This window comes from Salvelinus alpinus, chromosome 18, assembly GCF_045679555.1.
Source record: "Salvelinus alpinus chromosome 18, SLU_Salpinus.1, whole genome shotgun sequence".
NCBI classification, from domain to species: Eukaryota; Metazoa; Chordata; class Actinopteri; order Salmoniformes; family Salmonidae; genus Salvelinus; species Salvelinus alpinus.
In genome coordinates, this window is record NC_092103.1 from 15,282,973 (window position 1) to 15,300,837 (window position 17,865).

At 40.3% G+C, this 17,865-nt stretch overlaps 1 protein-coding gene across 2 annotated transcripts; it reads right to left on the reverse strand.

The window, feature by feature from the left end:
• Positions 1 to 6,876: 6,876 nt before the first annotated feature.
• Positions 6,877 to 10,370, reverse strand: m17 (IL-6 subfamily cytokine M17). Of its 2 annotated transcripts, none has more exons than XM_071350357.1 (3): positions 10,268 to 10,370; positions 9,709 to 9,857; positions 6,877 to 7,859 (listed from the first exon to the last, which is right to left on the reverse strand). In XM_071350357.1, exons 1-3 carry the CDS (start codon positions 10,323 to 10,325, stop codon positions 7,386 to 7,388), a joined length of 681 nt encoding a protein of 226 aa, XP_071206458.1. In that variant the 5' UTR covers positions 10,326 to 10,370; the 3' UTR covers positions 6,877 to 7,385. The 2 variants fall into 2 exon arrangements, with proteins under 2 accessions (XP_071206458.1, XP_071206457.1); XM_071350356.1 differs by having other exon boundaries at positions 6,877 to 7,862.
• Positions 10,371 to 17,865: the final 7,495 nt, after the last annotated feature.

Below are 17,865 nucleotides of genomic sequence, written 5' to 3' on the forward strand. Positions count from 1 at the left end.
CTTTAACCACCGTACTTTGTCAAAAACTTTGAGGAAATTTCATCAGTACGTCACATGCCCACCAGAAATAACAAGATCCTGGTCTTGTGTTACGGTTCTTTTAAGGGAGCGTATAAATCCCCCCCTACCTCCGAAATGGGCACAGCTGACAACAACTGCATGGCCCTTATCCCGGTGTATCGCACAGCCCTGTGGAGGGGTAAAGTGCTTACATAGCGGATTAAGAACTGGACTGAGATTCCTCCCTGACCCTTCAGGGGTGTATTGAATGAGTGTACTGATTGGGACATGTTTAAAGAGTTGTGCTGATATTGACGATCTCACTGATGCTGTTAGCTCCTGGGTTTCATATTGTGAAGATGTAGTCATCCCAGATAATGTTGTGAAGGTTTACGTACCCAAATATTAAGCCCTGGATAAACAGTAAGATAAATGTTAAGATGGAAACCTTACTGAGTTAAATAGGCTGCAGAAAGAGGTGAAATCAGGAGAGCTAAACAGGTGTACAAGGACACAATTGAAAGAGATCTCGGTAACAATTTAGTCTCGGCCTGGGATGGTATGAAAACTATTGTGGGGATACTTTTTTTTTTTTTTTTTTAAGGTGTCACTAGATGGCTTTAATTCTGACAATCAACTGGCACAGGAGTTTTACCCGGGACCAGACAATATAGGTAGCCGCCTGCTCACCTCCTGTGCAGAGAAACTAGGCCCCATCTTTAATTACGTCTTTAAGTCGCTCAGCCAGCAGAGGGTGCCAAATCTATGGAAACAGTCTACTGTGATACCAGTCGCCAAGAACAACCACCCAAAGGTTTTTAATGACTACAGACCAGTCACCTTGACTTCCTTGGTCATTACGTCCTTTGAGAAACTGATTAAGAAAGCGCTTCAAACATCTAGGGTAGCAAAAAAACTCATGGCAAGTTTTTATTTGTTGATTTGTCATCTGCTTTTAACACCATTCAACCCCATCTGTTTGTGAACCAACTCACTAATGCTTTTGGTGTAGACTCTCGTGTAGTGGGTTGGATCCTCGACTTTCTAACCAGCAGAACCCAGAGCGTGAGGGTGAATGGATGCCTGTCAGGGGAGCTGTCATCATCAACAGGCTCACCCCAGGGGTCTGTCTTCTCATCCCTCCTCTGTATCCTGTACACTGGTGATTGTCGTAGCCAGTACGAGAACCGACACTGAAGTTTGGGGATGACTGTAGTAGTTAGTCTCCTTCAGTCCAATGAAACTGCCCCATGGCCCTGTTGTTGAGGATTTTGTACATTGGTGTGGAAGTGGATTCTTACAACTGAATGTGACAAAAACCAAAGATATGTGTATGGATTTCAGGCATCACCCCCCTACCTTGAGAGCATTATCATCAAAGGACAGGTGATAGACAGTGTAGACAACTACAAGTATCTTGGCACAATGATAGCTAGAATAGTGAAAGTGGGCAGTGAGATCACAGAAGTCCAGCAGAGTAGTCTGTCTGACCTGTACAAGAGAACAGATAAATGGTGAAGAAGGCAGAATCCATCCTGTCTGACTGTGCCCATCCCCTACACCTTGAGTTCCAGGTCCTACCCTCTGCCTCCCGATGTAGATTCCCCACTGGTAATACTAATAGGTACAAGCACTCTGTCACCACTATAGCCATTGCCCTTTTGAATATAGGGAAGATAATGAGGTAGGCTAGGGGTGATTTTGAGGATGATGATGGTGGTAAAATGTTGTTGATGATGATGAAGGTGATGTTGCCGTTGTTTTTGGGGTTTTGTCAGCACATTGATGATATGTTGTTGACAAGATGACCTAAGATTGCACAGAACACTTTACTTATTAGACAACTTTGGCTCACTGTACTTTTGTGCTTCTGCTAATGTCGGTCACTAGTAGGCCTACTGTATATATTAGTATTGATGGCTATTAGTATTGATGGACCAGCTAGACCATTGTATTCACTAGAACTGTGTGTCATTGTAATCCATGTGGATTTTATACTGTTTGTTCAATGTTGTTTTTAATCCTCCTTTGCTGCAAAACCAATTTCCCACTGGGACAATAAAGTTGAAACTTGAACTTGAACATACTGACCTAATTGTATTGTGCGTGCATTCTTGTAAATGAACAATGATTTACCATAGTTGACTGTAATTTGGTTTTATTTGTAGTTTTCAGCACAGTACATTACATTTACATGAACAACTTCCAAAGGAGAATAATCCTGCAGACTTCCTGGTTCTCCCATTATTTGCCAAATTTATCTGAAGGGAGTTTTTCTCTGTCTGTTCTTTGTGAGCTGACTGACTTTTAGCTGACTGTAGCAGCTTTCATCATCCTCCCATTTTCCCTGTATATATATATGACCTTTCGCCTCATCTTGGATATAGAAAATAACATGATAAATAGAAAGCTTAGGTTCACCTAAAAAGGATGATTATCACGTATGTTTCAATCCCAAAGGGAATCTGTGTTAATGACCTTTTATTCCAGTGATGTTTTAGGATTTCAGATGTTGCCCAGACTTACCCACTTGTCTCTTTAAGTAAAGTTCTGGGTTAAAACAGGGAACTTGATTCATGACCTAGAGTGTATCCCTCCTCAACTTCCAGTTTTGCATGAGCTCGTGATCTAAGGAAAGCCTAGAATATTTCTGATGGTATTTGTCTGTACTGCTTATTTGGATTGTTTTCGACAGATGCTCACTGTTACCAAACTATCAGTTACATTCATTCATTCATTCATGTCAACTGCCAACACGTTTACTTAACAACCGTTATCCACCCAAGAAACACTCACACAACATACTTTGGTTGTAATTGGCACCTGATCATGTAAACTGATAGTCTATTGATAATTAGTTTGACATAGAATGTTTGAATAATCATGGAACTCTTGTATTGCGTGCCAGTACAGATCTGCCTTATATGGTGTAATGCAGATTACCATTACATCTATATGAACACATCACCCAGGAACACACAGATAATCTGACCCATACACACCCACACCTTGTGACTGGCCAGACAGAAGCCCGCCAGTTTCACAAAATCTTTCCAATCAGATGCTGTGCTGTCTTCAAGACATGCGTCATTGTGAGATGAGATCACAGACTCACAGACTCAGTGTCTCAATTGCTTCCTGGTTTAGAATAATCTCTCATGTTTGGACCACTGGGTTGAATTTTTGCAGTGTAAGGTTAACATCATAGACTTTACTTGAGCTTACAAAACTATAAAAGTGACTCAGATTTGACAAAAAAATCTCACAGTATTTATGACCCTATTGTACAAAAATACTGCAGGGCAATATTAACACAAGTTAATACATTCTCCACACAAACATAATATAACTACGTACGTTAATTATACTCCCAACGGAAGTTTCCTACTTGGCACAAACTGATTGAATCAACTTAATTTGTCAACGTATGGTGATGTGGGATCTACATGGAAAATACATTAGATTTGAAAAAAATAATCAACATAAACTGTTGTTTTGAGGGTGAAATTTCAACCACAGGATTATGTCATCATGGTAACCAAATTTCAACATAGACAACCTTGTATAAAATATGTTGAATTTGTACCTTTGAAACAATGTCAGATCTTCAATGTTATATCCACTATCATAATTAAATAATACATCTGGTCAGCACATAGTAGTTGATTTATCTACAACTATCAATCTGGTCTCCCTTCCAGGGTTCTAACTTAGGCCATCCCTGCTTTGCTTTCGATATTTGTCACTGACTATTACCAATGTGCTATCATGAGAATTATTATTAAGAGATCTCTTAACAACTAAATAGATTCACTGTTGCTTGAAGTCATTCCAAAGGGTAGGTTTAACAGAGCAAATGAAATGTAACCGTACTTTGTTATACACTGAGTGTACGAAACATTAGGAACACCTTCGTAATATTGAGTTTCACCTCATTTTGCCCTCAGAACAGGCTCAATTTGTCGGGGCATAGACTCCACACAGTGTCGAAAGCGCTCCACAGGGATGCTGGCCCATGTTGACTCCAATGCTTCCCACAGTTGTGTGAAGTTGGCTGGATGTCCTTTGGGTGGTGGACCATTCTTGATACACACAGGAAACTGTTGAGTGTGAAAAACCCAGCAGCGCTGCAGTTCTTGACACACTCCAACCGGTGTGCCTGGCACCTACTACCACACTCCGTTCAAAGGCACTTAAATATTTTGTCTTGCCCATTCCCCCTCTGAATGTTACATACACATAATCCATGTCTCAATTGTCTCAAGGCTTAAAACTCCTTCTTTAACCTGTCTTCTCCCCTTAGTCTACACTGATTGAAGTGGATTTAACAAGTGACATCAATAGGGGATCATAGTTTTAATCTGGATTCACCTGGTCAGTCTATGTCATGTGGTGTTCCTAATGTTTTTTTTACATTTAGTGTATATCACTAATGACACTATTTGCAAAACATTAAGAATGTTGTAGAGTCCATGCCCCGGCGACTAGAAAGTGTTCTTAATGTTTTGTACACTCAGTGTAACATGTGCCAAGTCTTCAACAGCTATTGCTTAAATTCAACCCAGGGTTCAGCTAAAAATAGACAATAGATATACACCTAGGGTTTCAAGTTTTGGCTATTTTAAAATTGAATCTTAAAGTCAATAATTCATATGTTGGATTCACGTCTCCAGCTCAACCAAAAATCTAAGTTAAAGAATAGGACTTAATCAGGTCAAACTTGATTTGAAATGCATTTGAAGTTTGATTTGATTTAATCCTATTCTTTAACTTAGATTTTTGGTTGCGATGGAGACGTGAATCCAACATATAATTTATTAATTTGTAGACAAACTGAATATTGAATTATGTTTAGCTGTCAGTGCCACAAAATATCAACATTTTAAGGAGATGTATCTTCTGTTTGGATAGCTCCATCTGTGTAGTTTGATGTTATTTAGTCCTATTCTTTAACTTAGAGTTTTGGTTCAAATGGAGATGTGAATCCAACATACACTACCGGTCAAACGTTTTAGAACACCTACTCATTCAAGGGTTTTTCTTCATTTTTAAAAACTATTTTCTACATGTGAAGACATCAAACTATGAAATAACACATATGGAATCATGTTGTAACCAAAAAAGTGTTAAATAAATCAAAATATATTTTATATTTGAGATTCTTCAAATAGCCACCCTTTGCCTTGATGACAGCTTGGCACACTTTTGGCATTTTCTCAACCAGCTTCACCTGGAATGCTTTTCCAATAGTCTTGAAGGAGTTCCCACATATGCTGAGCACTTGCTTGCTGCTTTTATTTCACTCTGTGGTCCATCTAAATTCGATTGAGGTCGGGGGATTGTGGAGGCCATGTCATCTGATGCAGCACCATCACTCTCCTTCTTGGTAAAATAGCCCTTACGCAGCCTGGAGGTGTGCTGGATTATTGTCCTTTTTGAAAAACAAATGATAGTCCCACTAAGCCCAAACCAGATTGGATGGCGTATCGCTGCAGAATGCTGTGGTAGCCATGCTGGTTAAGTGTGCCTTGAATTCTAAATAAATCACAGACAGTGTCACCAGCAAAGCAACCCACACCATAACACCTCCTCCTCTATGCTTTACGGTGAGAAATACACATGTGGAGATTATCCTTTCACCCACACTGTGTCTCACAAAGACAATGCGATTGGAAACAAAAATCTCCAATTTGGACTCCAGACCAAAGGACAAATTTCCACTGGTCTAATGTCCTTTGCTGGTGTTTCTTGGCCCAAGCAAGTCTCTTTTTCTTATTGGTGTCCTTTAGTAGTGGTTTCTTTGCAGCAATTTGACCATGAAGGCCTGATTCACACAGTCTCCTCTGAACAGTTGATGTTAAGATGTGTCTGTTACTTGAACTCTATGAAGCATTTATTTGGGCTGCAATTTCTGAGGCTGGTAACTCTAATGAACTTATCCTCTGCAGCAGAGGTATCTCTGGGTCTTCCATTCCTGTGGCGGTCCTCATGAGAGCCAGTTTCATCACAGAGCTTGATGGTTTTTGCGACTGCACTTGAAATGTTCCAGATTGACTGACCTTCATGTCTTAAAGTAATGATGGACTGTCGTTTCTCTTTGCTTATTTGAGCTGTTCTTGCCATAATATTGACTTGGTCTTTTACCAAATAGGGCTATCTTCTGTATACCACCCTACATTGTCACAACACAACTAATTAGCTCAAACGCATTAAGAAGGAAAGAAATTCCACAAATTTACTTTTAAGAAGGCACACCTGTTAATTTTAAATGCATTGGAGGTGACTACCTCATGAAGCTGGATGAGAGAATGCCAAGAGTGTGCAAAGCTGTCATCAATGCAAAGGGTGGCTATTTGAAAAATCTCAAATATAAAATGTATTTTGAATTGTTTAACACTTTTTTGGTTACTACATGATTCCATATGTGTTAATTCATAGTTTTGATGTCTTCACTATTATTCTACAATGTAGAAAATAGTAAAAATACAGAAAAACCCTTGAATGAGTAGGTGTTCTAAAACTTTTGACCAGTAGTGTATCAATTATGAATTTGTAGACAAAGTGGAATTAATGCTATACTAAGCCAGTGGAACAGATGGAACTATCCAAGCAGAAGATACATCTCCTTCAAATGTTGACATTTGGCAATACAGTTTAAAGCCCAAATTTAAGGCTGTCCTACAAACGAATGTAACAGTATTTATAGAAACTTAAAATGAGCAACACATCCACTGCCACGTTGAGGTTACTGTAACTATAAATGTCTTCTATAATCATCGAAAGCATTCATGTTCAAGATAGCATGCAAAGGTCCCAGGTCAGTGGAGATCTTCACAATTGCTATTTGAATCTGCACAAAATCTTGAACAGCATTGATCGCTTGCGCTATGTACTTTTAATGTAATCTCAGCTGCAATACACGTCATTTGGTTGTGCTATTAGATGAAGCACAGTGATAACACATTAAGTTGTTGCATAAATACAAAATATCTGACATTTTATTCCCATTTGAACTTTGTTGTGCTAAGGTTGAAAGTGCAGCGATAATACATTTACATGACAAAAAAAAATTATAATCTGACATTGTTTTTCAATGGAATTTGGTTGTGCTTTTAGATGGTTGAAAGCATATCGATAACACATTGGGAATTCAACAAAATTCTGGCTGTCTTTTTGAGTGGATGAATGAAGATTGAAATCTCATTGGTTAACATCTCAACCAAATATTACAGAAATGACGATGTTCAAATGATGTGGTATGCACAGGGGATTATTGCTGCCACTGAAAAATATTGGCCGGCCATTTTATCTTTCAGTGGCAGCAATAAGCCTCCATACCTTCAAGTGTACAATAAATAATAAATAAAATAAATAGAAGGTCAGCCTCAGAACAGTGCATTTGTGTCTGCAAATGTTGTCCTCCTAGTGCACACTTGGCTCTTTAGGGTCCTTAGTTCACGTGTGACCCGTGACAGGAACTCCTTGAATCTCTTTAGAACCACACAGCCATAGACCTTCTGCTGGAACACGTTCTGGGAGGGGGGTACTGAAGTCGGTCCGTCTACAGGTTCAGGTGGGGTGGGCAGGTTTGGAAAGAGGGTTTGGTAAATGCAGTTTATTTGGTTGGCCAGACCATTGGTGCGGTTATGGGCAGTAGAGAGTTTGCTCAGCAGTGAGCTGGATGGTGGCTGTAAGTCTGTCTGTTGCTCAGTGACCCTCTTCAGGTGTGGTAGGAAAGCCTTACAGTGGGAGTAGATGCTCAGCATCCGCTCTGAGGGGTCCAGGCCAGAGATGTTTGGGTCAGGAACGTTGTTGATTGACATCTGGCAGAACAGCTCTGACATGTCTCCTTGACTGACCTTCTGGAGATCAATGAAAAAAAATATCAAATGAGTGGAAGTTCTTGGAAGCACTTTTACAAAATGCAACAGGTAGCCTATAATCCATTATGATTTGGCCATAAAATAGCTTAAAAGTAGTTTTACATTCCCCATTAGACTGTGGATGATTCCATCATATACAGTTGAAGTCGGAAGTTTACATACACCTTAGCCAAATACATTCAAACTCAGTTTTTCAGAAATTCCTGACATTTAATCCTAGTAAAAATTCCTGTTTTAGGTCAGTTAGGATCACCACTTTACTTTAAGAATGTGAAATCTCAGAATAATAGTAGAGAGAATGATTTATTTCAGCTTTTATTTCTTTCATCACATTCCCACTGGGTCAGAAGTTTACATACACTCACTTAGTATTTGGTAGCATTGCCTTTAAATTGTTTAACTTCGGTCAAACGTTTCGGGTAGCCTTCCACAAGCTTCCCACAATAAGTTGGGTGAATGTTGGCCCATTCCTCCTGACAGAGCTGTAGTAATTGAGTCAGGTTTGTAGGCCTCCTTGCTAGCACACACTTTTTTAGTTCTGCCCACAAATCTTCTATAGGATTGATGTCAGGGCTTTGTGATGGCCACTCCAATACCTTGACTTTGTTGTCCTTAAGCCTTTTTGCCACAACTTTGGAAGTATGCTTGGGGTCATTGTCCATTTGGAAGACCCATTTGCGACCAAGCTTTCACTTCCTGACTGATGTCTTGAGATGTTGCTTCAATATATCCACATAATTTTCCGTCTTCATGATGCCATCTACTTTGTGAAGTGCACCAGTCCCTCCTGCAGCAAAGCACCCCCACAACATGATGCTGCCACCCCCGTGCTTCACGGTTGGGATGCTGTTCTTTGGCTTGCAAGCGTCCCCCTTTTACCTCCAAACATAACGATGGTCATTATGGCCAAACAGTTCTATTTTTGTTTCATCAGACCAGAGGACATTTCTCCAAAAAGTGCAATCTTTGTCCCCATGTACAGTTGCAAACTGTAGTCTGGCTTTTTTTTGGTCTGTTTTGGGGCAGTGGCTTCTTCCTTGCTGAGCGGCCTTTCAGGTTATGTCGATATAGGACTCGTTTTACTGTGGATATAGATACTTTGTACCTGTTTCCTCCAGCATCTTCACAGGGTCCTTTGCTGTTGATGAGGATGAACCAGACTTGTGGAGGTCTACAATTTTTTTTCTGAGGTCATGGCTGATTTCTTTTGATTTTCCCATGATGTCAAGCAAAGAGGCACTGAGTTTGAAGGTAGGACTTGAAATACATCCACAGGTACACCTCCAATTGACTCAAATGATGTAAATCAGCCCATCAGAAGCTTCTAAAGCCATGACATCATTTTCTGGAATTTTCCAAGCTGTTTAAAGGCACAGTCAACTTAGTGTATGTAAACTTCCGACCCACTGGAATTGTGATACAGTGAATTAATACAGTGAATTGTGATAAAGTGAAATAATCTGTCTGTAAACAATTGTTGGAAAAATGAATTGTGTCTTGCACAAAGTAGATGTCCCAACCGACTTGCCAAAACTATAGTTTGCTTACAAGAAATTTGTGGAGTGGTTGAAAAACAAATTTTAATGACTCCAACCTAAGTGTATGTAAACTTCCGATTTCAAGTGTACATGTTACCCGAGGCTATAATTAAGCCAATCAGCCAATCAGCATTCAAACTGGTTACCAACGTAATTAGAGCAGTAAAAATACATGTTTTGTCATTTCCATGGTATACAGTCTGATATACCACGGCTGTCAGCCAATCAGCATTCAAGGCTCGAACTACCCAGTTAAAATACTAGACAAATATTATGCCTTGACTTACGTATGTTTTTAAGAGGTCCACAGATTCCTTGTGTATGAGTTTGGTTAGCTTCAAAGTTCTTTGTAGGGAACTCCCACACGGTTGCTTCCTACATACTACTCCAGCACTCACTGAATCAATGGCAGCAACCAGTAACAGAGAGAGCAATGCTGAGGAGCAAGGTGAGACAATTAAAAACACCACACTAACACCTATATCACAGACTTTAGCATAGTTACATGACAATCTAAATTAGAAGTATGAAATATATTGCGATAAGTAGCTGTGGTAACAGTTACAGTATTTAAAATGTCTATATAATGAGCAAAGGACACAATAAAAGTTGAGAGGACACATACTAAGTTTGTACCTATCCATATGAGTACAATCATTCATACACAAAAAAAAATCAATATTCAACATTTGCACATCATCCTTAATTTAATGTCGGCACATTGATGTTCCATAAATACATGTGACATTACAGCAAGTACAGTACAGTATCCACATGGTTGAATATATAGTTATTCACCGTATATGAAATATAGCAATAATGGTTTTATAATGTAATTTTACTTACTTCTTGCTGCTTGTGATATGGTCAGCTGAGGACACATATTCTTTACATGACCACTCATTTCCCATACAATGACACAGGCCAAGTGTTAGACACAGACTAGTCATGATCACTCCCCTGAAAAACGTTTTAAAAGACTGAAACCACGCATTTGTCATTGGAGGAAATGACGTGCTCAGCTCTTTCTTTGTGAAGCAACTGCATTTCCCAGATTTGTTTTTCAGACCTGAATTGCTTTATTTGATGTACCAAATCTAAATGTATGTGTATGTTCAGCATTGTCTGTGGTCTGAGCTCACTCCCACAGGGTTCACAGATACCAGATGTATCTACAGTATATATTACAGCATTGCAGGTATATTAATTTGTATATAATTTTTTAAAACATTTTATTTATCTTTTTTTAACTAGGCAAGTCAGTTAAGAACAAATCCTTATTTTCAATGACGGCCTAGGAACAGTGGGTTACCTGCCTTGTTCAGGATTGAGCACATACATTTACAAACACTATAACTGTCAATGGATTACAATATTTGAGTTGAGGTAGTGTACTGTAAAAGCTGTGCTAACAAATTCATATAATAACCTATGCATGTGTGAGGTCATTTGTTTTATACCAGTCACAAGAGGTCAACCCACTCTGACACAATTCATTGTAGTAGTGCTGTCGCCTCCTAGAGTAAGTGGTTGTGAAGTTTTAAAAGAAGTGAATGCAGTGTTGCAATCTGTTCAGTTTGGGTATCATATGATATCGTTTTAAATTCCTTATAGTTTTTATCAATTGTTTATTTAACCTTTATTTTACTGAGACCAAAGGTCTCTTTTACAGATTAGCCCTGAATTACATAAAATAGAGACATCAAAATATAGAATGCAAGCAGAAAGAAAAAAAACGGTAATCAAAACACATTCATCAGTAATAAGGTCCTCAACGAGCTTTCTGAATTGCTTTATAGGCACCAGAACATCAAATATAACAACATTTTGAATATTGTTCCACAAAAAAGGTGTAAGAAAACGAAAAGCTGATTTACCTAACTCAGTAGAGACCAAAGGAATGTCCAGAGTTAGCCATCCCTGAGATCTGGTGCGGTGACTCGAATGTCTAAAGTTTAGTAATGATGTTAGATACAGTGGGACTTTTTGTAAAAGTGCTTTATACATGAAAACATAGAAATGTATCAACCTACGTGACATCAAAGAGGGCCAACCAACTTTCTGGTAGAGAATGCAGTGAGTACTAAAATTGTCTCCCGTAATAAAGTGCAGTGTGCTATGATAAACTGCATCTGACTGCTTTAATGAGGTGGCAGCTGTGTTCATATAGATGATTTTGCCATAGTCTAGGACTGATAGGAACGTCAACTGAATAATCTGCTTTCTACTATTTAGCGAGAGGCAGGACCTATTTCTATAGAAGAGGCCCATTTGTATTCCCAGCGTCTTTACTAACTTATCAATATGCTTTTTAAAAGACAGTTTTCATCTATCCAGATGTCCAGATATTTGTAAGCATGGACACGATCAGTATGCACACCATCCAAAGTACATATGGTTAAATCATCAAAGTTATTTTTATGCGCTTTAGAGAACAACATCAATTTAAAAAATGTATTTCATTTAACCTTTATTTAACTAGGCAAGTCAGTTAAGAACAAATTCTTATTTACAATGACGGCCTACCAGAAGGATAAAGGCCTCCTGCGGGGATGGGGGCTGGGATTAAAAATATAGGACAAAACACACATCATGACAAGAGAGACAACACAACACTATGTAAAGAGAGACCTAAGACAACAACATAGCATGGCAGCAACACATGACAACACAGGATGGTAGCAACACAACATGACAACAACATGGTAGCAACACAACATGGCAGCAGCAACACAACATTGTTGGGCACAGACAACAGCACAAAGGGCAAGAAGGTGGAGGAAACAACACATCACGCAAAGCAGCCACAACTGTCAGTAAGTGTGTTCCTGATTGAGTCTTTGAATGAAGAGATGGAGATAAAACTGTCCAGTTTGAGTGTTTGTTGCAGCTCGTTCCAGTCGCTAGCTGCAGCGACCGGAAAATATGAGCAACCCACATAGTTACACATAGTAGTTGCATGGAATATATACTGAACAACAATATAAACGCAACATGCAATAATGTCAATGAGTTTACTGAGTTACAGTTTATATAAGGAAATCAGTCAATTGAAATATATTCATTAGGCCCTAATCTATGAATTTCACATGACTGGGCCCAACCACTGGGGAGCCAGGCCCAGCCAATCAGAATAAGTTTTTCTCCACAAAAGTGCTTTATTACATACAGAAATACTCCTGTTTCATCATCTGCCCGGGTGGCTGGTCTCAGACGATCCCGCAAAGGAAGAAGCCGGTTGTGGAGGTCCTGGGCTGGCGAGGTTACACGTGGTCTGCGGTTGTGAGGCCGGTTGGATGTACTGCCAAATTTTCTAAAACAACGTTGGAGGTGGCTTATGGTCGAGAAATTAACATTCAATTCTCTGGCAAAAACTCTGGTGGACATTCCTGCAGTCAGCACGCCAATTGCATGCTGCCTCAAAACTTGAGACATCTGTGGCATTGTATTGTGTGACAAAACTGCACATTTTAGAGTTGCCTTTTATTGTCCCCAGCACAAGGTGCACCTGTTTAATGATCATGCTGTTTAATCAGCTTCTTTATATACTACACCTGTCAGGTGGATGGATTATCTTGGCAAAAGAGAAATGCTCACTAACATGAATATAAACATTTGGGCACAAAAAGTATGGAACATTTCTGGGATCTTTTATTTCAGCCCATGAAACATTGGACCAACACTTTACATGTTGTGTTTATATTTTGATCAGTAAAGAAAATACTGTTTAACTGTGTTCTTGTATATAGAGGAAACAAAACAGAGTGAACTCCCAGTGTGTCAGTTAAGACCCTGTACCCATTTTCAGGTTCAAGAGAAACCCTTGCATGTGGGCTCACGGGAACTTTTCAACGCACAGGACGAGAGTTTCTCAAGAGACTTTCCCCAGTGTGTAAAAGACAGTGTAAAGAAAGGGTCAGAGTCACCAAAGTGGGTCAGGAAACAACAGTACCACACCCTGTAGTGTCTCTCTGTCCCCAACACCAAACCAAGACACACCTCAAATCTCTTGAAACCCACAAAAGTTGATTTTGTCAGGAAACTCCTGTTTGGTTCATCTGTGTTTCAGAGAAGCCCACTTTTCATCAGATGATGACGGTCCAACTATGATGTTGTTTATAACTAATAAACCGGCTACTCCATTTTTGATTTAACCAACCATGACCAAAACAATGATGAATGATCAGTGATGACATTTGTGAAATTAATTACCAAGGTGGAGCCAAATCAAATCAAATTGTATTTGTCACATGCTTCGTAAACAACAAGTGTAGACTAAAAGTGAAATACTTACTTACGGCCCATTCCCAACAACGCAGAATAAAATGAAATAAAATAATAATATAAAAATAGTAAAAATAGTAACAAGAAGAATACATAGAAAAATAATAACACATGGAATAAATACTCAATGAGTAATGATAACTTAGCTATATACACAGGGTACCAGTACCGAGTCTATGTGCAGGGATAAGAGGTAATTGAGTTAGATATGTACAGTTGAAGTCAGAAGTTTACATACACCTAAGCCAAATACATTTAAAATCAGTTTTTCACAATTCCTGATGTTTAATCCTAGTAAAAATGCCTCGTTTCAGGTCAGTTAGGATCACCACTTTATTTTAAGAATGTGAAATGTCAGAATAATAGTAGAGAGAATGATTTATTTCAGCTTTTATTTCTTTCATCACATTCCCACTGGGTCAGAAGTTTACATACACTCACTTAGTATTTGGTAGCATTGCCTTTAAATTGTTTAACTTGGGTCAAACGTTTCGGGTAGCCTTCCACAAGCTTCCCACAATAAATTGGGTGAATGTTGGCCCATTCCTCCTGACAGAGCTGGTGTAACTGAGTCAGGTTTGTAGGCCTCCTTGCTAGCACACGCTTTTTCAGTTCTGCCAACACATTTTCTTTGGAATTGAGATCAGGCTTTGTGATGGCCACTCCAATACCTTGACTTTGTTGTCCTTAAGCCGTTTTGCCACAACTTTGGAAGTATGCTTGGGGTCATTGTCCATTTGGAAGACCCATTTGCGACCAAGCTTTAACTTCCTTGCTGATGTCTTGAGATGTTGCTTCAATATATCCACATAATTTTCCTGCCTCATGATGCCATCTATTTTGTGAAGTGCACCAGTCCCTCCTGCAGCAAAGCACCCTCACAACATGATGCTGCCACCCTCGTGCTTCACGGTTGGGATGTGGTTCTTCGGGTTGCAAGCGTCCCACTTTTTCCTCCAAACATAACGATGGTCATTATGGCCAAACAGTTCTATTTTTTATTCATCAGACCATAGGACATTTCTCCAAAAAGTACAATCTTTGTCCCCATGTGCAGTTGCAAACTGTAGTCTGGCTTTTTTATGGTGGTTTTGGAGCAGTGGCTTCTTCCTTGCTGAGCGGCCTTTCAGGTTATGTCGATATAGGACTCGTTTTACTGTGGATAGATACATTTGTACCTGTTTCCTCCAGCATCTTCACAGGGTCCTTTGTTGTTCTGGGATTGAGTTGCACTTTTCGTACCAAGGTATGTTCATCTCTAGGAGACAAAACGTGTCTCCTTCCTGAGCGGTATGACAGCTGCGTGGTCCCATGGTGTTTATACGTGCGTACTATTGTTTGTACAGATGAACGTGGTACTTTCAGGCATTTGGAAATTTCTCCCAAGGATGAACCAGACTTGTGGAGGTCTACAATATTTTTTCTGAGGTCTTGGCTGATTTCCTTTGATTTTCCAATGATGTCAAGCTAAGAGGCACTGAGTTTGAAGGTAGGCCTTGAAATACATCCAAAAGTACACCTCCAATTGACTTAAATTATGTCAATTAGCCTTTCAGAAGCTTCAAAAGCCATGACATCATTTTCCAAGCTGTGTAAAGGTACAGTCAACTTAGTGTATGTAAACTTCTGATCCACTGGAATTGTGATACAGTGAATTATAAGTGAAATAATCTGTCTGTAAACAATTGTTGGAAAAATTACTTGTGTCATGCACAAAGTAGATGTCCTAACCGACTTGCCAAAACTATAGTTTGTTAACAAGAAATTTGTGGAGTGGTTGAAAAACGAGTTTTAATGACTCCAACCTAAGTGTATGTAAACTTCCGACTTCAACTGTACATATACAGTAGCTAGGGATAAAGTGACTAGGCAACATGATAGATAAACAGTAGCAGCAGTGTATGTGGTGAGTGTGTAAGTGTGTGTGTGTGTGTGTGTGTGTGTTGGAGTGTCAGGGTAAGTATGTGTGAGTGTATGGGTAGAGTCCAGTGTGTGTGCATGGAGTCAAAAAGAGTTAGTGCAAAAAGGGTCATGGAGCTATTTGGTTAACTATTTAGCAGTCTTTTGGCTTGGAGGTAGAAGCTGTTCAGAGTCCTGCTGGTGCCAGACGTCTGTGCCGCTTGGTAGCAGAGAGAACAGTCAATGACTTGGGTGGCTGGAGTCTTTGACAATTTTTAGGGCTTTTGTTACAAATCCCTTTGGCCCGGCAGTCTAGGGGGATGGTAACGAGACCCGTAACATAACTCATGCAAATTATAGTAGTGAAAAAGTAACAGTGAGAACGAAATAACCACAGACAACTAAATTACTGTCAAACACTCATGGTTTATTTGCTAAACACACAGTAAAGGGGGGGGCAGGAAAAGGGGCTGAGCTGGACCCAAGGAAAGAAACAAATATCCAAAAACAAGCTAGACTAAGCTAGACTAGCCTACTTCAACAACAGCTAAGTAACCAAAAATACAGTGGGTGATCTGCCCAGCTCTAACTAGTGTTCTTAGACAAAGTATTCCTACGGGTAGTGTATGCCCATGGGCGACTTGTCTTGGTACCCCCTTTTCCCACCATCAAACAAACAGTCAAACACCATAACAAAAACAATACTCACAGGGTAACGGACAAAGTGACGTAGTTGCTGATGTAGTTGCTAAACCAAACAAGAGATCTCCAGAGAGATGGCATGACAGAGAGATTGAGCTCCAGAGAGGACAACTGACAGGGTTTTTAAACCAAGGGAAAGGGGTTGTGATAGGGTAATGGAAACAGGAGGAGGTGTGTCTTCTGATTGATGACTGATTGGTGACTGATTGGGGAATGATGATTGCCACCTGTGAGGGGAGAAGGAGAGAAAATAAATACACAGGATACACACACACAGGATACCTGTATCCGTAACAGCCTTCCTCTGACACCGCCTGGTGTAGAGGTCCTGGATGGCAGACAGCTCAGCCCCAGTGATGTACTGGGCCATACGCACTACCCTCTGTAGCATCTTGCAGACGGATGCCAAGCAGTTGCCAAGTGGTGATGCAGCCAGTCAAGAAGCTCTCGATGGTGCAGCTGTAGAACTTTTTGAGGATCTGAAGACCCATGGCAAAAAAATTCAGCGTTGTCGTGCCCTCTTTACAACTATTTTGGTGTGTGTATATTTTGTGAACAAACACTTTACATGTTTGTAGAACAACATCAAAGTTGGACCATATTATTCCTTATTGATTTGGACACCAAGGAACTTGAAGCTCTCGACCCGCTCCACTACACCCCTGTCAATGTGGATGGGGGCATGCTCAACCCTCCATTTCCTGTAGTCCACAATCAGCTCCTTTATCTTGCTGACGTTGAGAGAAGTTGTTGTTGTCCCGGCACTACACTGCCAGGTCACTGACCTCCCCCTATAGGCCGTCTCATTGTCGTCAGTGATCAAGCCTACCACCGTTGTGTTGTCTGTGAGTTGGAGTCCTGCATTGTTGGAGTCCTGCACAGGCACGCAGTCATGGGTGAACAGAGAGTACAGGAGGGAACTAAGCACACACCTCTGAGGGGCCCCCTGTGTTAAGGGTCAACGTGGCAGATGTGTTGTTGCCTACCCTCACCACCTGGGGCGGCCTGTCAGTCCAGGATCCAGTTGCAGATGGGGGTGCTCAGTCCCAGGATCCTTAGCTTAGTGATGAGCTTGGAGGGCACTATGGTGTTGAACGCTGAGCTGTAGTTGATGAACAGCATCCTCACAAAGGTGTTCCTCTTATCCAGGTGGGAGTGCAATAGAGATTGCGTCATCTGTGGATCTGTTGGGGCGGTATGCAATGTTCCCTCTCAGCTGTGCACATGCACGGGCGCGCAGCTCCCTGGGACTGCCACACAGCCCACGCAGAGAGGCATGAGATTGAACTTCACTCAACTTTCTAGAGTTTTCCCCCTTACTTATAACACTATCAACGTTACCCTTTACTGTGGAAATTGTGATCGAATCAACGTAATATTAGCCACTTTCAATGCAACATACCGAAACAAAACAAACTATGCAAGAGATTTTGTTGTAGTCAGAATGCATCGGAGTAGCATTCAATTGCATTGACACACAGGACTCAGCCCATACTCTATACAGACCGGTGCGGCATAACCAATCAGAGCTGCAGTAGGCCTATATGCAAATAGACCAT